Source organism: Netta rufina, assembly GCF_964035555.1.
Source record: "Netta rufina genome assembly, chromosome: 20".
NCBI lineage: Eukaryota > Metazoa > Chordata > Aves > Anseriformes > Anatidae > Netta > Netta rufina.
The window spans coordinates 11,547,133-11,568,996 of NC_140144.1; the positions used below are offsets into that span (position 1 = coordinate 11,547,133).

The 21,864-nt window shown below is 49.5% G+C and overlaps 2 protein-coding genes across 4 annotated transcripts in view; one reads left to right on the forward strand and one right to left on the reverse strand.

The window, feature by feature from the left end:
* Positions 1–494: 494 nt before the first annotated feature.
* RPL35 (ribosomal protein L35) lies at positions 495–2,181 on the reverse strand. Its single transcript, XM_084298875.1, has 4 exons — positions 2,127–2,181; positions 1,771–1,907; positions 1,416–1,497; positions 495–715 (listed from the first exon to the last, which is right to left on the reverse strand). The coding sequence occupies exons 1-4, from the start codon at positions 2,127–2,129 to the stop codon at positions 566–568; spliced, it is 372 nt and encodes a 123-aa protein (XP_084155001.1). The 5' UTR covers positions 2,130–2,181; the 3' UTR covers positions 495–565.
* A 629-nt stretch (positions 2,182–2,810) lies between these two features.
* SCAI (suppressor of cancer cell invasion) overlaps positions 2,811–21,864 on the forward strand; it is a 38,329-nt gene continuing 19,275 nt past the window's right edge. For 2 of the 3 annotated variants that reach the window (XR_014619004.1, XM_084298858.1), the window contains exons 1-3: positions 2,811–2,905; positions 14,629–14,760; positions 21,229–21,324. Coding sequence is in view for 2 of the 3 variants with exons in the window: in XM_084298858.1 (XP_084154984.1) it covers positions 14,654–14,760; positions 21,229–21,324 (203 nt within the window). In the remaining variant the exon portion in view is untranslated. Of the gene's footprint in view, positions 2,906–12,883; positions 12,997–14,628; positions 14,761–21,228; positions 21,325–21,864 lie in introns of those variants that run through there. The other variant, XM_084298859.1, reaches the window with a different exon arrangement.

The following is a 21,864-nucleotide window of genomic DNA, read 5'->3' on the forward strand; positions in this document are numbered from 1 at the left end:
TCTCTGGTTACAATTTGCTTTAGGCTTAAAAATCCTTCAGATCTACGCTGAGTTCAGCGAGCAGAATTAAGATCTATTCCCTGAACAGAATCTGGATCCAATTGTGTGTAAGGACTCCCTGCTGGGTAGAGAATTTCTGGTGTTAGAATACATCAGCTATACTGACACAAACCATCACTACATCAGTAACGCTTGGACTGCTCTGTGCAACTCTTCACTACATCAGAACCAAAAAAGGCCTTCAGAATCACAACTCTGGGTTCCAAAGAACTCCAGCGAGGGATGGAAAAAGAAATCATTTAATGGGTTCTATGCCAGCTCCACGGATCTGTACTCATTTACCTGCTCTTCATAGAGAAAAGATAATCGCAAACTATTAGCATATTCATTACCGATAAAAGCTCAAACAAGTTTTCTGTGAATCCTCTGATTTCTCTCCATAAAGGTAATGACATCTTTATCTAACTGCTACTCAAAAGACCACCACTAACACCTTCCAAACAAAGTTCTATTTAATGAGACATACCCAGCCAATATAATTAAGAACTTTCAGTACACTGCAGTTTTACGCCTTGATGGCGTATTTCCGCATAGGGTACAAGCGTTCTTTTCGCTGCTGTTTCTTGGTCTTCAGATTTTCTTCGTGCTTGTTTAACCTGCGTCGCATGGCACGAGTCTTCTTTGGCCGCAGATCCAGAGGCTTGTACTTTTTGCCCTATTTTCAAAAACATACAACAGTTGAGTTTAAAGACTGCAACACAGATCAGATAAATGAGCTCACAACGAGCTGAGTTACCTACAAAAGCATTAGCAGCAGTGCTTTAAGCTTGTTTTTGCTAGAACTATCATTACAGTCTAGAAGCTTATAGAATTTCTCTCTGCTGGGAAGCGGGAATTGATACCAACTTTTGTACCAGCTCTACTAACCTTCACTCAGGTTAGAGGTAAGTAATTGATCTTATGAGTCCCAATTTCCCAAGACCTTTTGTCATTTTCTTGTCCCATTCTAACCAATCCAAATCCCTAACAAGTAGCATTCTAAAAACTACAGGAATGTGCTGAGCAAGAGAATTGCTCACTCACCTGCAACTTAATTAAGGTTTAGCAAGCAGAGTATCTGCATTTCTGGGAACTGCATCATCTAGAAAATATACTAGAGTTTCAGAGAAAAGATGCTGCCCAGAAAACTCTCCTCACAAAACATACTCACACTGGGTTAGTAGCCATAATTCTGGTTACTCTCTTAACAGTGTTTTAAAATGAATCATGATTAGAAAACTTTGAGCTATACATACATGAACATTTTTTCCCTTACATTTTAAACTTCACAAGTAAGAATCTATAGTTAGAATGCCTCTAAAATTTCAGTGTGTTTGAGAATAACGAAAGTCACCGTGTAGAAAGTTTGGACTTACCTTGTAAAACTTTCTCAAGTTCTCCTTCTGAGTCTGGTTGATCACAGTTAAGACTCTAGCAATGGATTTGCGCACCACACGGCTGCAGGTGGAAAAAAAGAGAAGAGGATGTCTCAGAACACACCGAGGGACAAACACCACGGACTTACACAACCAGCGCTGTGCGGTAAACATGACGCATATACCGGACAGCCACACAGTGTGCCTGCCCTGCAGCACGGCGCCCAGCAGGCCTCCCCTCCGCGCCTCGCAGCAGGGCCCACGCCCCGGGCCCAGACGCTCCCCTCCGGCCCGCAGCAGGGGGCGGCCGGCCCCTCCCGGTTCCCGTGCCCGGCCCCGGCCCGACCCCGCTTACATCTTGGAGAGCTTGGAGGCGGCGCCGCCCGTCACCTTGGCCACGCGCAGCTGGGACAGCTCCACCTTGAGGTCGTCCAGCTGCTTCAGCAGCTCCTCCTTCTTCTTCCCGCGCAGGTCCCGGGCCTTGATCTTGGCCTGCGGGCGGCGGACACCCGGTCACGGCGCGGCAGGGCCCCCCCCCCGGTTCTCCCCGGTTCCCCCCGGTCCCCTCCCCGGCCCATCCGCCCCCAACCCCCGCTCCTCCCCCCCAACGAGGCCGGGCCAGGCCCGCAGCGCTCGGTGCCGCCGTGCCGCGGCTCGTGGTGGCGGTGGCGGCGCGGATGTTGGCGGATGGCGGCGGCGCGGGGCTCTCACCATGATGGCGGCGGCGGCGACTCGCTCGGCGGCTCGGGCGGAAGGGCCGGAAGGGGCGCGGGGCGGGGGGGAGGGGCCTCGGGCCGGCGCCTACCAATGGGCGAGGGGGGCGGGGGGAGGGCCCCGAGCCGCGCCGCACCCCCGCGGGCCGCGCCGTGGAACCGGCCGCGGAGGGCGGGGGGCGGCGGCGGGGCTGGGCGCCGGTAGCGGGCTGGCAGGCCGCCCCGCCGCCCCGCCTCGAGCCTGCCCCGGAGCACAGCGGAGCCGGCGGCGCGGAGCGGGCCGAGGTGCGGCGGCCAACGCCTGGGGGCGGCGGGGACGGGGACGTGAGGGCGGGCGGGGGGCGGACATCGCGGCGGGGCCGGGGATGAGACAGCGAGGGGCAGCGAGGACCGGTGCCGGTGCGGCGGAGCGGTGCGGGACCGGCCCCGTGTGTGTCCGCGCCGCCTCCCCGCGCGGTGGCGCCGCCGCTCGCCGGCTGCCGCCCGCCGAGCCCGGCCCCGCGGGGGGGCTGAGGCGCGCCGCCGAGTGACGTCCCGCGGGGCCAATCAGCGCGCGCCGCTCCGCCGCCGGCCGGGCCGCTCGCCCAATGGGAGCGGGGGGGCGGGGCCAGCCCGGCCCCGAGCGGCGGCAGGCGGCAGCCGCGCTCCGCGCCCCGGAGCTGGGCGGCCGCGGCCGGAGCCGAGCGGGGCTGGGGGCGGCGGCGCCCGCCCGGCACCGGCACGGGCACGGGCACGGCACTGACAGCGGCACCGGCAGCGGCAGCGGCGCGGCTCCAGGTGCGCGGGGCGGCGGGGGGGGCAGAGCGGCGGCGTGGGGCCGGGCAGGGCCGTGCCGGGGTCCCCGCGCCCCCCGCCGCGGGCCGAGGCCCGGCCCAGGTGAGGCGGCGGCGGCGCGGCAGGTGCGGGGCCGGGCCCGTGAGGCGCGGGGGCGCGCTGAGGCCCTGACAGCGCCTCACAGCGCCGCGCCCGGTGCCCGCTGCTCCCCCCGGGGCTCGGCGGGCGCTGAGGAACCGGGGGGGGCTCCGGGGCCGGCTGGGGGCCGCCCGTGCCCTCGTGCCCCCGCCGTGCCGCCCGGTACCGCCCGTGAAGGTTCCGGTCCTGGCGGCCCCATGAAGGCTGCGGGCAGCGGCCAGGAGCGGGGCACGGCAGCGGCAGCGCCGGGGCTGGGCTCGGTGCCGCGGTTGGGCAGCTGCAGCCCCCGCCTGCAGAGCGGAGCCGGTACCGGAAAGCATCGGGGGCTGTGCGAGCTGCCCGGGCCCGGCCGCGGCTCTGGGTGCGGAGCCGCTGTGCGACCGCGGGCTGCTGGCACGGCCGGGCTGAGCACAGCTCCCAGCGGGCTCCTGCCCTCGCACCGTGCCGGCCGCGGCGGGGAACAGCCCCGGGGGGGCCCGGTGGGCGATCGGCACGGAGACCTGCGGCTGCCTGGAGACCCTGGGTGACCCCCGGGGTGTGACAGCCCCGGCGGCCCGGGGAGCGGTGCTGAAGCGTGACCCCAGCCCCTGAGTCTTGGCCCTGCTGCTTTCTGGAGCCGGATAAGCCAGTCTCCTCTCAGATATTTTGATAAACTGGATTATGTTCGTTAAAAAGAAAAATTAATAATGAGCTGCTTAATGACAAGCAAGGAATATAATTTGCCAGTCAGTCTGGGCTGCCAGAATAATGCAGACAGCGAACACAAACGTGGTAGCCAGGTCCTGCGCTCCGGAAAATGTAACAGCAATTGTTCACAGAAACCGCATGGAGAGGAAAAAGATATTATTGCCTTATAGGGGCAGTTGCCATCACTGCTGTATTGAAGCACAGGTACAGCGCACAGACAAAAGTCACTCGGTTATCCGTGTCCCATGTGTACACAGGAGGTTTTCTCGCACAGTCGGCTGGTTGGGGTGAGCGTGTACCAACACACGTATGTTAAACTGTGAGAAGCTGGCAGGCGGTAGCACTCTGTTGTTTGCAGTGGCCACCTGAGAAGCTAGATCTGCTCGTGGTAAAAGGCTGAAAGGCGCCGCTGTGCTCGCCCCGTGCAGCCCACACACGCTGCTCCTTCGCTTCGGTTCTACTCCGATTTAGCTCTGCTGGCTTTAAAAGGAGTTGTTGGTAAACAGCAGCGTAAATGAACAATGGAGATGAATCTGATCATCTGGACGTGTTGCTTTGGCTTGTCTTTTGCCATGTATGGTGACTTTGAGGCCAGAAGGAAGAGTTCTGGTGTGAAAGTCTGTTCGGAAGTGATGTTGCAGTGAAGTCTTAGCTATCCAGGCAGTATTTGGAAGGAAAAAAAAAAAAGCAGAACGCAGCCATCGGTTTTATCACAGAAATCTGTGTTGGTGTCTTTTTTTCACAGAACTCCTCATAGTTCTTTTCATAGAAATGTTTAGCTGGAGCGAGCTGTGCAGGAGGAAAACCAGGACTTCTGCAGGCAATTTTTGCACTCGTTTTCTTTGGTATTCTTGCCTAAGAACATTCTGCAGGCTTGGCTCTTACAGCCAGGCTGCTCTCTGTAAGCACATAAGCCCTATTCTGGGTATGCAGTTTTTAAAGAGGCTGGAAACAGGGCTGTGGAGCGGGGTATGTGCTGCAGCAGGGGAAGGCTGTGTAAAGGAGTGCACGAAGTTGTACGTGGGAGCTGCATGGAGGGTCAAATAGAGGTCTGTTTCTATAAAGTATGTGTGTTAGTCGCCAACACAAATATTACCTAGCAGTTTACATGTGCTGAGAGAGCACAGTGCAGTCCTGCAACAGGAATAGAGTAGAAAAACCATCAGTCTGGCTCCCTCGGGATATCAGTCAAGAAAGGAAGTGTGTGGTGCCAGAAAGCCTGGATGGAGCAGCAGGTTTGGAGGACTCCTCGCTTGAAGGATTTTTAATTATTGCTATTATTATAATGGAACACAGACTAGGAGCTCAATTTTTTATATAATTAAGGTAGAAATCAGCAGAGGGATTTCTCTGCCTTGTGGTGGAGTGATGGTCCAGGAGCGTCTCTGCTCTGCAGGGTGAATTCCCGGGGTGGTGACGCTCTCCGTGCAGTTCCTGTGCGTGCTGGCAGCTTACTGCCAAACACTGCTGTGGAGGGAGGAGGAGAACTGAGCTGACCAAAAAGCTTTCCTGAGCTTGCGCTGCATTCTCTCCTGTCAGGGTAGGGATCCTGTTGGAAAGCAGCCACTGACACCTTGGCCAAGAATGCAAACAAGATGGGGCATGTGATGAGGCCTGCCCTCCGGCCCGATGCTGGCCCCAGCTGCCATTTGGACTGTCTAGTAAAAGGCTTGCCCTACAGAGGTCTCCTGAGTCTCTGCACCACATTGACATCAGGTCCCATCGCATGGCAACCCTTCTGCTTTGAATTAGGAGCGTGTATAAAGGAGTTAAAACATCGGTCGTTTTCTGACTCAAGCAAAAAAATTATCGTGTAGCTCGGATGCTTTTCAGGAACTTGGCCGCCGTAGATGCGAGAGGCATGTGCTTTTCCACACTGCTTTAGGTGATGGCTTAGTTCAAGGGGGCCCAGCTTTGGCTCAGTCAACAGTTGTGTTGGCGCCTTGCCATGGAGTGTGCATAAAATGGAGCTGGCTGCAGCTCCCCGCTCGCTGCAATATGGAGGGGCAGCGTGGGGCTGCGCAGCCCCGCGGCTCTGCTCTGCTGGGACCCCGGAGCTGCCTTTTGAGTCCCTGGGCTGTATTTCGGTGTCTGGTCATAGCCGATGCATTTCAGCCCTCGCTGTGCCTGTGCTTCCAAAACCCTCCTCCCCTCTCGCAGTGGCTTGCGTGCTTTTCCAGATGTGCGAGGTTCACGTCTCATTTCCAGGCTCTTCCTATGATTTTGTGGCTTTCTGCGCGTTGCCACCAAATCGAGATAAAACACAACTGGCATTTTAGCTGCTCCAAGCACATTGTGTGTAAATAAACCACTAAATAGTTGAGCTTGTGAAATGTAAATACACACAGCTCAACCCGCCGCAGCTGATGGTGTTTTTCTCTCTCTCCTCTTCCCCTCCCACCCCTGCCAAGAGTAGGCTAGCCTGGTGTTCTTTTTTCCTCCTGCTCTTTCATACAAAGCAAATGACTGCTCAGCACCACGTAGGTGGGATGCAGGCACCACTGCAGAGTCACGATTTGAATTAGACGTGGATGAGGGCAGTGGGTGCGTCCTCTTCCACGCTGCTTCTGAACCATCTCCTGGGGATTCCTGGATGCTGGTGGCCCAGCGGCTCTGCCCCAGCCTGACTTGGAGCTCGGGCTCGTTTTCAGCTGCAAGCTGGTTAAGGCAGGCCAAGAGCAGAGAGCCAGCCAGGATGGCTTTTGGGGCTTTGTGCTTTGTTCATCCCCTGCGCAGAGGGTCGTGAGCTGTAGTGAAAGGGGGATCATAGAGGGCACGGAGCGGACAAACGTGGAACAGATTGCGAGTGGCAGGAGCATAAAGAAGGGAAGCAAAAGTTCTGTGTTATGCAGTTAGTTGCAAAAGGCCACATACGCATCCCATGGTGATGTTGTGTCACACGTATTTGAAGTGAGACGGCCCGGAGTGAATTCAGGAGGGGCTGCTGGCCCCGTGCCCCCGGCCTGCTGGTGGCTGTGCCCTGGGGCCAGCAGTGTTAGGGGACGAGAAATGCCTCTGTTGGCTTCCAACTCCTACTACAAACCTTGGAGTGAGAAAGGAATTGGTATTTTTTTCCTCATATTTCTTTATCAAGCCGCTGTACCTGAGGTGTCCGACTCCTCTCCCTGCCTGCCCTCGCTGGCTGTGACGGATGCCTGCCCCTCGCCGCCCCCCTGCAGTGCTGGCAGCAGCGAGCTGTGAAGCCTCTGGGCGTGTGAGCGGGGGCACGTGGGGACACGCGTTTACTGATGTGAAAAGTGGATCTTGCACAGAACCGGGCGGCGTCTCAGGAAGCTGGGGACGGTGGCGCTCAGCAGAGAATTAGGTATTCTGGCAAGAAGAATGAGTCTGGGTTCTAATTAATTTTGTGTTGTCTGCAACTCCGTCAGGACTAGCGCTCTGAGCAGAGTACGTGGAAACACACAGATGGTTTTCCCAAAACGTGCAGCGTAGCTTAGAAAGAAAACACAAGAGGCGAGTGTGCCAGTCTGCAGAAGGAGGAGAGAGGCAAGGAGCAAAGGTAGACACCTCGCTTGACAGAGGCGCAAACACTCACATTTCTGCTGGCCAACGGCAGCCGAGTGGGGCTGGTCCGTCTACTGTAGAGCAGTGATTGTTTGTTTGTTTTTCCTTAAAGGATGAAATGGGAAAGGACGTTGGCATAATGCAGGGGCAGGATTGATTTTTTCCTTCCGATGGGCACTGCTGTCAGCTGCGGTGGTTTGGTTTGGTTTTTCAGAGGGAAGCTCTCAGCAGGGAGGGTGCCACAACCAGCTGCTCAGAGCAAGGCACGAGGAGGATTCTTGGCATCTGTCTTCTCCTTTTAACAGGCAGTTAGTGGGCTGTCAGGAGCCCAGCACCATACTTCAGCATCATCTAGCGAGAGCTGTGGAGCTTTCTGCATCCAGAATGGTGCTGGCATCTGATCTGGGAGTCAGGCCTTTGTTGGTAGACTCGAGCTGTGATGGTGCCAGGCTTTGGGTATGAGTGATCAAGAGCTTAGTTTTGTCTGTTATCTATTTCTTATCAGCAAATTAATTCCTGCAGGGTGTCTGGCTTTATATTGCAGTCCCTTTGGGCAGTGATGCTGTGGGAGATGTTTCAGGATGAAAAGTGAAGAGAGAGCCGGTGTCTCTGACTCAAGGTTAGAAACCTTTCAAGTCCTGACAGATTAGAATGATTAGAGACAGAATTCCACTGGCAGTTTCTGCGGAGAGCAGTTCTAATAATGCCTTGGTCTGGGGAAGTTCCTGTTTCAACAAGATAGATGTAGAAAGTTTATTTGCTTTTGCTTTTTGGTTATTACTTGCATCTCTGAGCTAGGAGTGGGAAGCGTTTGAAAAGCAGTTTATATTTCTCTGCTGTGCTTTCTTGATTAAAACGGTAAAACTGGCCATGAAGCTGGGAATCAGGATGCAACCGTAACTTACTCTTATCATTAGCTCACTTGTCTAAGCACATGATTATATTTCCTGCTTGACTCCAGCATCTGAATATTAATCAGAGCCTCAACTGTAAACCCCGGGCCATTTGTATTCGGTGCAAGCAGTGAAACTCCAGATCAGCAAGAGTTTAGGACGTGCTGTTTGTATGACAGTTCGCTGTTTCATGTTGCATCTGTTGCAGAAATGCAAGCTCTGATGCTCAGGCTCAGGGTTAATCAGGACGGCCAGCCCAGCCCTGCTCGCTGCTTGGTGTACAGCCTGCTGCCATCAGGTGTGGGGGTGAGCAAAGCTCCAGCAGCACCTTTGCCATAAGATGTTGCTCTTCTCCCTCTTATTCCTGTTCCCCAGACTGACCGCCCTGGGCTGCCATCCTAGACTTGCCTCTGCTGTGCTGTTCTGAAGCTCCTGTGGGGGGTATTTAAGGGACAGAGTCGAAAGCTCAGTAATCAAAACAGCTGGAGCCTGAAATAAAATGGATTCTTGTTCTAATTTTTGCCACAAAGCTTCCCTGGGTCATATTGATCACATTTCTGGGCGGTAATAAATGTTTCTCTGCATAGTGGGAATATTCAACATCCAGACTTAATCTGAAAGGCTGAAGCTCCCCGGAGATCAGTGCTGGGAAGGTGCGTGGAGTCACTTGCCACACAAGCAATGTGTTCAGCTTTTATGAAGAGTTTTAAGCCTAAGGCTGATGTCTAGTGAGGATTTTTTTTTTTCAATTGACCACTTAAATGAAGTAGGTAAAGCTAAAATACGGCTACTGGACATTCTTGGCTCTTATCCCGTAAGCGTTCCTGTGGGGAGCTGTGCTGGGAGGCAGCTGGGCTGCTGAGCCCACTGCTGAGTGGGGGCGATGGCCTGGCAAAGGAGGCTCCAGGAGGTGGAGGCGCCTCGTGCAGCCCACCCTGCTTGTGCAGCTCCGGGGCCCTCCCCTCACTCAGCAGTTTGCCCAGGTCCTGGCACCGTCCCGGCACCGTCCCGCTGCAGTGTCACCGCTCGTTCCGCAGCGAGTGCCGGGCGTGAGGCTGTGACCGCCCTGTCCTACCAGGCAGGTGAATCCCAGGTCAGTTACCCTGCCTGAGCAAGAACCCTGGCTAAGGGGATGTGCCCCTAGTGCCCCTGTTTAACATACCTGTGCCTGACTGTCATTGTCAGCTTGGTTTCTGTGCAGCAGGTGCTCTCCCACCATGCACAAAGCAAGCCTTGCCTTGCAAGCTTGAGTCCGAGCATAGGGCCAGCTGGGAGTGCGTGCCGTTGACTTGAGCAGACTTTTTCCTTTCCAACCGAGCCTGGAAAACCTTAGCCAAAAGACAGCAAACCACAGGGAAGTGGAAATGTGTGTGATGTAAGTGACACATAACTTTAAAAACTGCTTGCTAGCATCGCGAAGCTTTCATCCGTTTCCCATCCAAGCCCTCCTCCTCCTGCTGCCTTGCAGCTCCAAATGCTCTGCATGGTCTTGGCGTTCTCTGGGATGCCTGTAAGCTCTTCTCTGCTATTCTGCATGCTGCAGTGGGATGAACTTGCACAATATAACATCGTGTTGTGCTGAGCAAACCTGAAATTGTGCGTTCTGAGAGCGTGGTGGAAAGAACCTGGCATGTGAAGTGCGGTGTTTGGCTAGCGCAGATTTTCTGCCTTCTTTAGCCTGAGGAGTTGGCAAAACCTTGGAGAGAATAACAACTTCTGCTGAAAATCACATTTTTCTGTCTTATTTTAAGTCTTAAATCAATGTTTCAGAGTCTCCTTCTGCAGACTCTAGCATACCTACCCACCTGCCTACATCCACATTTTTATATATATCCATTTTTTTCCCAGCAGCATCGTTCTAAAATGTGCTACTTGAATGAGAACCAAGCAATGTGCAGAACAGCCCAGTGGTTTCTTCTGTGTGAAAGAAAACAAAAAACATCAAACACAAGAACAAAAACATAAGTAGGTGATATTTCTAATATAGCTGGGCTTAGAAAACTGGGACAACCGTCTGTCTGCAGAAGAGGAGCACGGATCTGCGGGGTTACTCCTCGAATCGAGGAGAGGTCTACGGTGGGGATATAGTGCTGGTTGCATTTTATTTATTTTTGTCGTTTGTAGCTCAGCAGTCCCTGAGGAAACGGCGATGTCAGTAGCTATCTTCCTCCCTTTGCTGTGCCACTTGCTGTTTCTAATAATAATTTTCTGTCTGTGGTGCTGCTGCATTACAACACAGTCTTTAAGGCAGGGAAGACCTCCTCCTTTCCTGCGCTGCTGTGATTCTTTGTACAGCACCAAATGCCACCCTCTCTGGTGCATGAGAAGCCAAAACCAGTGCGTGAGATAACTAACCTGATTTTTCTTCCTGATCACAAAGGAAAAGCCAGCTTCTCCTGCCACTGAACTGCTCATTTCCCTTTTTCTGTCCATCTTCCCTTCTTCTCTTCATATTCAGGCACATGCTGTGGCTGAGTGAAGCTGGGGTTTAAATTGCAGCAGTACTCAGCTCGTGCCTGTAACCAAAATGTTGCTTTGAACCTGGGATCTGTGGAAAAAATTACCTTCTAGCAGCTTTTTTAAAGATACCTCACAGATGGAAATTGTCATGTTTCTTACATCTGCACTTATTTTTTCTCTGCTTCTACTTCTTTCTTGGTTGAAATCCTTATTTCTTTTTCCATTATTTTTTTCCTGGAAGGAAGACTCTGCTTGCCCATTATGTGGCTCAGTCCGAATGTTTTGGTAACATAACTTCTGTATGGTATTTTTTGTAATCACCATGAAGATAGGTTTGATGCACAGAAAGAAGCCTGTCCGTCCTGAGCAAGCCTCATCTTACTCCTTAAGCTTATCCTCAGGGAATTTCAGGAGGACTTTCCACTGTACCGTGTCCATCTGTAAACGCAGCGGGTGGTTTAGAAGTACTCCGTTTTTGTGGATGCAGTATGTGGCAGAGCCAAAATGTGCCTTTAATTATCCTGCACAGGGGTGAAACTTGAGCTCCTCCGCAGGCTCCGTCCAGCGGTGATACCTGGGACGTGCTCGCTCCTCTTCCCACGGAGGTGCTGTGTCTGTTGTGTCTGTTCTGGCCCACAGGCCAGATGTTTGCATCTTCAGGTCATTGGTGGTTTTGGGATTGTGTGGATAACTACAGTTTGGTTTCATTCACCTTTTAACTGCGATTTGGCTGTTTCATTATAAAATAACCTAAACGAAATAGGGCACGTTGAGACTTCTGTGTTTAATGTATTACATACTAATGAAATAGCTTGTTACAAGCACCTGAGCCCTACCCGTTCATTCTGATGTCTTAGATCAACTTCTAAGTCTTCTGGTCACCTCCCTCCTTCTAAAAGCATCAGTAGAAAGTGAGATAAATTCTTGTGCTCGTCTCACTAGGTAATGATTAAGGTCGGGTGAGAGGAATACCTCAAAATGTTTGACAGATGTTCATGAAGTTAGGTTATGCATGTCTGAACAGCTGGCAGGTGGGGTTTTTTCCAAGTCACGCTACGGATCAGGCTGTTCCTGGTTCCTCACAGACCTCTGCCCAGAGCCCTCTGGAGGAAGGCTGCCCGCAGCCTCGGGTGCCCGCGGCCAGGAAGGAGCCGTGGCCGTGCTGCTCCGGGGGCTGCCCGATGGACACGGGGTCTGGATCGTGTGAAACAACAAAATCACAGACTCCAGAACTAGTTTATGTTGGCTGGAAGGCTCTCGGGTAAGGCTGGATGTTTTCCTGACACCAGGCGGTGGCGGGGCAGTGGTGAGCCTGCCCCTCGCTCCTCGTCCCAGCTTTGCAGGGCTGCTTCGGAGCCTGGCCTCGGGCTCTGGGTGCCTCAATGCCACCTGCGTGGTTTGGCTGCAACATGCATCTGTTTTCAGTCCTGAACCCTGCATAGAGGGGAAGAAAATGTTGTGAGTGTTGTAGCGGAGTGTCTGCGGGGTGCGCTAACTTTGCAGGTCCCTGTGCAGTGTCAGCGTGTGCTGAAATGCGGTTTGTCATCTGGGTTCTTTCAGCAGGAGTCTTTGGTAAGAAGACAGCTTGCTCCTGTGCTTACAGACATTTTGTTCAATAAGCAGAAAAGGTGCTTTGGCCCTCTGCTTCAGGAAGAAGTCCAAACCCTTGTGCCAGTAGCTGTATTGTGAAGCTGAACATCCAGAACATTCTCCAAGATGTTTTGTTTTCAGCTGGGGAATCTCTCCCTTTCTCCCCCTCATCCTCCCAACTCCCCTGCAGTTCTTCTGACTTTGCACAAATTAGAATATGCTAAATCATTAGGAACTGGCAGGGCTGAGCATAGGCTTTCGAAGTACATTTTAACTGTCTACGATCCGAAAAGTCTTTTTTTCCTTCCTTCCTTCATTCCCATTTTTTGTTCTCCCCCAGCTTTTCATGGTTTCTCTGCAAGTATTTTGTCTGCCGCCTGATACCTTTCAGAGCAGCAGGCAGGGAATTTGCTGGCTTATCTTTTAGTGATTGCATAAGCAGCCCTGTTTGCAGAGGGCCTGGCGACTGTACCGTGAGGGCCGTGGTTGGTTTTACTCGCCTGCTGCAGGGCGAACACAGAGCCAGCTGGCCAATGTTAGCGATAGTTGGGGTAGATGGTGTAAAAAGTGGTGTAATTTCAAGGTAGCATACGATAAAACTGACTGTACCATTAAATTAAATGTGGGGAATGATATACGGACTGTCTGAAACATACTTAGCCATTTAAGCAACCCCTCCTTTTTAGAGATCTGTCTGCAGTCGCTCCAGAGCGTCCGACCGTCCCCAGCGGAGCGCTGCAGAGCCCAGGGGCCTCGCCGCAGGATTTAGGTCAAGCTTGCTGCAGAACCTGTGAAACTGGGGTATTGTCCCTCTTCCTGAAATTCTTGAATCACCTCCTGGCTGCTTCTGACGTCTGTTTTTCAGCTCTCATTGCTCCCTTCGGTGTGGTGTGTTGGTGCTCTGAGTGCTGGCTGTTGTGTTTGGCGCTGTGTGGTCGCAAGCGGAGAGGTCTCAGACGCAGGCTGGTGCTTTGTGATATTCACGTCCTGCTTTGCTGGACCCATACCAACAGGTTTTGGCATCTGGTTGGTATGTGTGAACTCGTACATTGTCTGGCACCCATCCTCACCCATGTCACAGTCCCATGACAGTGAGCAGAAACTTCCTCTCTTTCTGGAGCTCTCCAGCAGGCAGCCGGTGTGCAGCACCCTGTGCTCCTGCAGTGGTGCTCTGGGCACTGCCACGTGGGTGTGCAAAGTCAGGCGAATGTGTCTGCATCTTGTCTGCCCTGGGAGTGACCGAATTGCTTGGCCAGCAGTGCACACTCACTGCCAGCCCCCCAAACTGGAAGGAGCTGCTGTGATCTCCTGAATTTGGTAGGCACGAAATGCCCGCTCAGGGAAGCGTTTCTGAAGCCTGTTTGGTTATTGGGAAGGTTTATCATGGCAAGTGGAGAAAGATACTTGCGGGTACTTTCCAATGACTGGGAGAAGTTAGCTCTGCTATTTTCTGGCTTGAGTTGGGATTTGGGGGTAATTATTTATGCAAATAACATCCAAACAGAGCTTCTGCACGAATGGAAAATCATTACCTAACAAAAGTGCTTACCAGATCTGGTAGAGAAGTCACTGAAAGTAAAAGCTCTGCATTTGCCCAGTTAGAGGTGTGATTATCTTGCACTAAATTTCTTAGAGAGCACAGAAGAGCCCAAGATGACCTTGCAGCCGTTTTTAGAGGATGTTTTGCTGCTGCTGTTGTGACATGTGGCATGTGGAAGGTTAACTTTATGTGTATGTATGTTTCAAGTCAGATTGTAAAAGCCACTCTGCCTTTACAGGCTTTCCTATTCCCTTACTTGTTCAGCACTAGGAATATCTGTGTTATGTCTTAGTTTTTTTTGTTTACAGTATGACATTTTGCTCATACGAACAGTAAAAATAGATTTTCAGGTATAATTGTGGGCAGTGCAAGCCATGGAACTAAACAGTCATGGGGAAGTGGAGAGGAAGCAGAGTTTTCTTTTTTACCAGTTTGTCTAAAACTGGTGTGTTGCAACGATAGCAACTAGCAAACTGCAGTTTTCAACAGTTCCAGAATGAAAATGAAATATAAACAGAACTGTAAACATGGCTGCAGGATAAACACCTCTGCAGGAAGGCAAATTCAGAGATGTCTTTGTCCAAGTATGAAACTCAAATGTTTATGTTAAAATCCTTTTGCTGGCATTTTTGTGTTTGTGAATACAGTCCTCAGTTATTTTACGACTCTTGTGCCAATTCTATTTTTAATTTTGTTCTGTTATCTAGTGCATTGTGAAGTAATAAGTCCCATGCTTTGATTCTCAGATGTTGCTTTTAATGAGTCTTAAGAAGAGTCACCCAAGGGAGCATTGCATGCTCGTTGTCACCATCCCCGTGGAACATGCATCTAATCTGGGTGAGTTCACAGTAGCCCTCAATTGCTGAGTGATATGTCTATTTTCTTCCTCATAGGACTGAGTTTGCCCTAAAAGAAATCATGTCATCAGGAGGAGCTGAAGATGATATTCCTCAGGCAGAGAGGAAAACAGTTACAGACTTTTGCTACTTGTTGGATAAATCTAAGCAGCTCTTCAATGGCTTAAGGTCAGTGCATTGCACATTTGGTAGTATTCCTTCAGAAAAGCGTTGGAACATACACTCGAGTATGTGAGGGAATGTGAAGTAAGATGTACAACTAGCATTTTCATCTCGAAACTAGCAAGTTTGTTTAGGAGAGAGCAGCGTGCACCTGTGTAGGGGTAGTTTTGGACCATATATGTAAGAACGTCTGTGGAAGTTTGTATGGTCTGTTTGCACGTTGTTCGGGTGCAGATCACAAAGAAGGCAGAGTACTTACAGCCGTTCTGTCTGTTCCTTTGAGGCAGAATTAGTACCTTTATTGGATTACCAGATAAGAGATGTAGTTTCCGTGTGCATCCATGGTATTTTGACAAAAAGAAACCTTCTTATCCAGAAAGAAGATAGAAAATTTGGGTGGGATTTGGGCAATAAAAAATAGAGAGATGGCCTTCAGCAGCCAGCTCTCCTGTGTGAAAATAAAAACGTCCTAGAATGGGAAGCTGCCTTTGTCCTTGCTGTAACTTGGCACAGCTAATGTAGGTGCTTCTTGCACCAAACTTCACTGCCATTTCACCTACAAGGCCTGTGATTCCTATGGTTATAGCTGGGTAAAGCAGCCTTCAGGTATCTCCTCTGTTAATGCTTATTCTGTTCTGGAGAGTTCACCTGGAAAGGACTTGGCAAGTATCCTGATTCTTAGTCCAGTTGCTTGCTTTTCCTTTTAGCATAATAAATACATTGATACCTGCCTGCCCTCTTCTGTTTTGAAGATGATGGTAGCCTTTGCTGCTGTATTTGATGCCGTTCTCTTTTCCCTAACATGTTTCATGGAAAAAAAAAAAAAAAAAGTGGTGGGGGAGGGAGAGGAGAGCAATGATTTCCTTCCCAAAATCTCCTCTGGGCACTTCAGCTGCAGGGAACCGAGCCTATAGCTGTGTTGGCAGCTGCTTAGCTATTGCTGCTGCCAAAAATGCAAGGGCTCAGCCTGCCACGTCTTTGTTTCAGTAGCATTTCCTTCCTCTCTTCCCAATACAGATGCCAAATACAGCATTTGAGGAAAACATATGATGATCTGCCAAGGTTGCTGCTCCAAAGTATGCTTCATGCTCACACTGCCAGTGATACCGTCCTTTTGTGACCATACCTCCTAGAATAACTTAGGAAGGAGGTTGTCTTCCTAGTATCTATACTTGGTTTTGGACGAGCTATAAGTTATAAACAACTGCTAATGAAGTGTGTTCCAGTTTCTCTTTCTCCTCCTTTCCCCACTCCCACTTGCTTTTCTCCTGGAAATGTGGAGAGGGAGCGTGTTACAAAGAAGCTTTTCACGGTGTGCTATCACCTGGTATTTTCTTTTTGATGCTAGAAAGTACTTCGGTGTGTTCAGTATCATAGAGAAGCTTGAGACTTAAATGAGACTTTCCACATGTTCTGTACTTCCCCAGACTACAAAGTCTTGTTACTCATTGTGTTGGCTGCAAGAATCGTGACTGCTGTCCTTTCGCGGAAAGAGCTGGTAGTATTTAGCTGTTCATTTCTCAGATTTGCAGTAAGATGCAAATCGAACCTCTTAGTTCTACGAGATGCTGCTGATGTAGAAACAACAGGGCCCTGCTAGCATCAGGTAGAGCAGCAGGCTGTAGCCCTGTCTCACGCTGGCTTCTCACGCCACCTGCAGCGGTGAGGCCGGCGACTGCGTGCTGTGCTGGTGTGCTTACTTTGTGGGTTGGTAGAGGCCAGGGGAACGCTGTGCTGAAACCCCGTTATCCCACTGCTGTCTGGGTTCTGGGCATAGCAGCCTGTAATTACTACAAGCATATGAACATAAAAGGAAATCGTCCTTTTTATCACCTGTCAAAACTGTGAACGTGTTTGAAGCTCTGAATGTTAAACTTGCTGTAACCTTCTTTTTGAATAAGTGTGCTGCTGAGCCTCTAGGACTTCCTCAGTGTCTTTGTGTCTCTGTGAGCTGTGTCCCTGTGTGACAACTCCCACGAGGTGCTGGCCAAACAAGTCTCAGCACCTTTAATTGCTTTCCTGTGCTATCTGGCTTCTGCCAACAGCACGGCTGGAACAAACTTCTGACAGAAAATGAATGACAAGCACAGGAGCAGTGCTGGTCTTTGCTAAGACTATGCAGCAATACTGGATAAAATCCTCTGTGGAATTTACCCACCAGCCACTCCAGTGTGGTAAGGGAACCAGCCTTCTGTGCCCGGGGTGAGAAACCCATCCTTTCAGAACACGGGAGGCCTTGTATTTGTGTCATTTTGGAATATTGCAACACCAAAACGTCAGAAAGTCTCCATGTGTTGCTGGAGGCCGTTGTAACGAGGTGTGGGTGACCCTCGTCCTTGTCTGAACAGGACTGACCTAAACCAGAGCATCTCCAGTCCCTCTGCACGTGGGTGTCTTCTTGCTGCCCCGTTGTCCCTCCTCTGAAGCTGGTCATGATCAGTAATAGCACCAGTGGGTGCCCCTACTGCTGCTTGCTCCCTACCCAGCGTCCTGAGCCAAGCACACCCTGGAAGAGGGAGCCCTTGCCTTTTTCTCTGTGTATGGCTTTTATCCTTCTCTAGATCTGAGAGCAGCAAAATGTCTTGCTATGCTGTAGGTCTTTTGCTTTCAATTTGGGTGTGTAGTTACTTCTGGATCATATATTCCCTGCCTCCGTCGGTGGGAGGAGCTGTACTAATGATCCACTTTGCAGTCAACTGAGTCTTTAAAATTCTTTTGGGCTATTACTTCCCACCAAATAAGGCAGATCCTCTGGTCTCATTAAAGAAGCTGTGCACTAAATGTCCTCTCTTGCTTATGCCGTCTGCTTTCTCACAGCAAAATTTCTTGGTACACGGGAGCAACACGCGTGATCAGAACACAGAACAGCGAATGGGAAGGAAAATGGATGGTAGCAATGGCAGGGCTTGTCTGCAAAAATCTGTGATGGAACCATGGTAATGTATTGTCATAAATGAAGTGTTATTACAGCCATGTCAGAATACTATCAAAAGAACAAGTGCTACTGTCTGTTTCCATGGAGATCTTTCCTGTTCCCTGGGGAGCTGAGGAATCGCATGGTATTGTGCAGCTATGCCAGCTGCAATTAGGCGAGCATAAAGCTTGAGAAATATACGTGTGGACACCCAGCAGTGACCGTGGACAGCAATGGCCAAACATATGTACGCTGCACTAACAGCTTTTTAAAATACCATGGGTTTTCACATATTCCAAACTAATGCAGCACAGTGAGTTGAACTGGGCTTCAGGGGAACGCTCAGGCTTGTATAGAGAGGAAGGTGCAAAATAAGAGGAGTCAGTTGCATGAGGGAAGATGTCAGGTGAGGTACAAAGAACGTTTTAGCTTACTGAAGTGGGATATATTCATAAGCATCATCAGCAAACAGATGTTTGTTTCTTAATTTGTGCAAATACCTGCTTCTTCCCGGTATTCAAGGGAAGAAGGGTGCATCTTCTTCTCTCCTTATGTCAGACCTCTGCTCAAATGTCCTAAGCAACTTTGCCTAGAAAGCTCAAATTAATACTTGGAGTCAATTTACTAATTTAGTCATTAAGTCAGTGTCATTGAACTTTTTTTTCCTTTTTTTTTTTTTTAATTTAAATTATCAGTTTGTATCTTATTTTTTTTTTTTTTATTTTTTCTAACTCTCAAAACCCACAAACATTGAAACTTGTGGACATGCTAATTAAATTTAACATTACCTCTTGCTATATCAAAGCTTGCAATATATCTTAGTCATGTGTTTGGACAAATTATTAACTTTGTTTAGCTGTAATGTTTGCATTTATTACTGCAATATTTTGCATATATTACTACAATAGAAAGTGGTGAATATTTCACTGCAGTAAATGATTTAAATGTATGTATTTTTGTATCAATCTGAATTTGGATGAAGACGTATATTGTGTTGGTGTCCTGAAGCACATGCTTATACTCCTGTTTACCCCTCGTTACACCAAAGTATGTTCCAAGATGTCGAGCAGTTTGAGATGATCTTTTTTTAAAAAATAAAATACTACCTTGGCATCTCCATAGAATAGCAGCAGCAGGTACTGGAATGGCTTTTCTGCGTTGGTAAGTGTCATAGCAGATAACAGATTCATTTTGCATATAGTAGCTAAGCTTGGTCCCCTCAAGCTGTGTGGGAAGTATAGTTGGCTGATGAGCAAAAGAATATTAATTTACTTTTCTACCCAGGGTGCTGTTAAAGCAATTCCAGTTAGCAAAAATGCACCACAATTTTTTTCTCTGGAAATTGTGGTGTGCTGCTTTGCCTGTCTCACTCTTCCAGAGGATGTGGTGTGGTTTCCAAAAGGTGGTTTGGAATGGTTTGGCAGCAGTCTGGGCATCCCAGGCTTGGAGGTGGAATATGCTGCTTTTGCCTGCAAGTCTGCTGAAGACTGAGGTTTTGGATGGTGCATGAAGCAGCCCAGTGATCTGAGAGAGCATTCCCTGAAGGAGTAGTTCTGGAATCAAATGACAGATTATGCCATCTTGAACAAGTGATTCCAGTTCCATGTAGGGTTGTATACCTCCTCTGAATCAGCTTCAGGATACTCTGTAAGCAGCGTGCATTCAGTGAGACTGATGGGCTTTGGTCTCCTCTGTTGCATTTGTTCCAAGGCTCAAATAACTCCCAGATGAAGGCCTTCTACTAGCATTAAGAGCATTGTATTTAAAGCTAAGATCCTTAGGACTACATCGTTGTGGGGTGGAGTTGGGGGGAATACAGCTTGGAACTTGAATGAATGTACTAACGTCTCTGCACTGGAGACCAACGTGGAAAAGACAATCTCGGGTTCCAACCTCTCACTAAGTGTGAGTTAGAGGGTGACAAATGTTGCTCGGGTGATGTAACCTGACCCAGTGCATGTTAGCCGTGAGCATCTGTATTGCTTGCTTGGCCGGGTGGCACTCGCACAGCTGATTTATGGATCTGTTATGGGGTCTGTTTCTGAAACAGCGAGCAGCCTCATCCATCTGAAAAAGGAAGTTTCCTTGATGAGTAGCAAGAAATATTATCGATCTAAATGAGTCTAAGTGAACTAATTACCATTAGATTATTCTGCTTGCTCTTGGATAGTGCTTTTTAATTTCGTTTTCTTTTTATTATGGGTAAGAGTCCAGTTTAGCTTTCTGTGCATGTAACCAATGAAAATACTTCTCTTAGCAAGACAGTAAGATGTTTTCAATCACATGTGGAAAAATGCATGTAGGAACGTGGTCGTCTGTTCTTTGGATTGACTGTAGGCCTATTCCGCTAATGTTGTTGAGAACCTGTTGGCACTGAGGAGCCTTGATAAAGGCATGTTTATGGGGTGAGCATGGATTCCTTGTTACTCCTTAGACTGTACCAATGTTTTTGGTACATATCCAATCACTTGACGCATGTGAGCTCGCTCATGGGAGTACTCCTTCCATCTGCTGCCATTCTGCGTGTTGGAGAAGCCACTCTGGCATTCCAGGTACATCTGGAGAGAACAGGCCCATGTGCTCAGGGTATCGTATGGCCATAATAAACACGGCACGAATGCATCATAAATATACCATACGTTTCATAGCTAACTTCAAAGTGAACGTCTGATGTATAACTGGTGGAAGCTGTGGGACACAGCTCACCCCGGACAGTCAGCCTTTCCCAAGGGGTCGGCTGGGTCGGGGCTGTTGGCCGGTCGGATTTGTAGCTGGGCACGTGCCCTCAGGTAGGGTGTGAAGGACGGGAGGGTGTTGACTGGTGATAGACACTGGAATGGTTAGAGTAATTCTGCTGTTCTTCGAATGAGTGATTGAATTACAGTTCACACATATGAAGGGTGGGTTATTGTCTTAGCAGGAAAAGTTTTACCTCAGCCACTTATGGTTAAGCTGCGTACCTTCAGTTTAATGTTACAGCGTTGTCCTGTTTTGGATGGAATCTGTAAAACCAGGGCAGTTTATGACATTGTCTCTCTGTATCCCCAGACACTGATTACCTTCATGCAATCATTCTGAACATTTGCAAAATGCCTGGGACCTCTATTAAATAACTTCAATTCTTTTTTCATTTGAAAAGTGACTAGGGAATTCAGCTGGAAGTAGGAAGCCATAGCTAGGAGAAAAGACTGGAGAATTTCTTCGTGCCCACGCAGGCTTCTTTCTCGTATATATGCATACAGTCTTTTCTTGTACACATGTTAAATGAATATGCAGCCTGGCTGTTTCGGGGGTAAATGTGTTGGGGATAATATGGTCAGATCTTGGTATGTGTACTTCCTACAAGCCAAACAGCATTTCCTTGGAGATTCCGGTTAGAACAGGTTTTGAAAAATGGTAGGAATCGTGCTTCTTGGAGTTCTGGATGCAGGCAGAGCTTGAAAATATTTCAAGTCAATTCTGAACAAAGCTATTCTGACACGGATTCAAATACGCTGCCATCATGCTGGGTTGACTGGAGTCTACTCAGTAACTCTGTGTTTGTCGCTTGTCTGTTGCAGGGATTTACCTCAGTATGGGCAAAAGCAGTGGCAATCCTATTTCGGGCGAACATTTGATGTTTATACCAAACTCTGGAAATTCCAACAGCAGCATCGGTAAGGGAATGTTGTAGACAACTGTTTTCTATGGATTTAAATGCAACTTTAATCTCTGGTATTACGGTATGCCTAGGGGCCCCAGTTAAGACTGCGATTTCACTGTTATTCAAGCATGAAGGGAGGGAACAGTCACTTCCTGGAGTGCTCACAGTCTAATGAATTAAAATGTTACAGAGTTTTCATTTTATTTTTGAAGAAAACCTTTTGCTCTACTTGAATGCATGTTGCTTTAATATATTGCCAAGGAGAAGCTGTGATGGTGGCTTCTGCAGTGCAGAACCCATCTGGAGTGGTGTGAAGCGTCTTGCTGCAGTGTGGGCTCCGATCTTTCACACCTTATGTTGGCTGTGTAGTTGAGTGTTCTCCTGGGAAGTGGTGACCTTTTCGTTTTGTGTATTTTGTGCAACATACTTATGTCTAGCTCTTGCAAGTTTTTGCAACATAAATGGTCCTTGTTCTGGTGTGTGTATGCAGTGCTGTTGGCTCTGTGAGGGACTGCTACTGGGAATGCCACACCAGGAATGAAAGCTGAGTTTG

Excerpts from the sequence above, each read along its gene's own strand:
- RPL35 (XM_084298875.1), bottom strand. Across the intron at positions 1,498-1,770 it reads GCCTCCAAGCTCTCCAAGAT|CCGTGTGGTGCGCAAATCCA; the intron begins GTAAGCGGGGTC and ends TTCCACCTGCAG. Across the intron at positions 716-1,415 it reads ACTTGAGAAAGTTTTACAAG|GGCAAAAAGTACAAGCCTCT; the intron begins GTAAGTCCAAAC and ends TTTTGAAAATAG.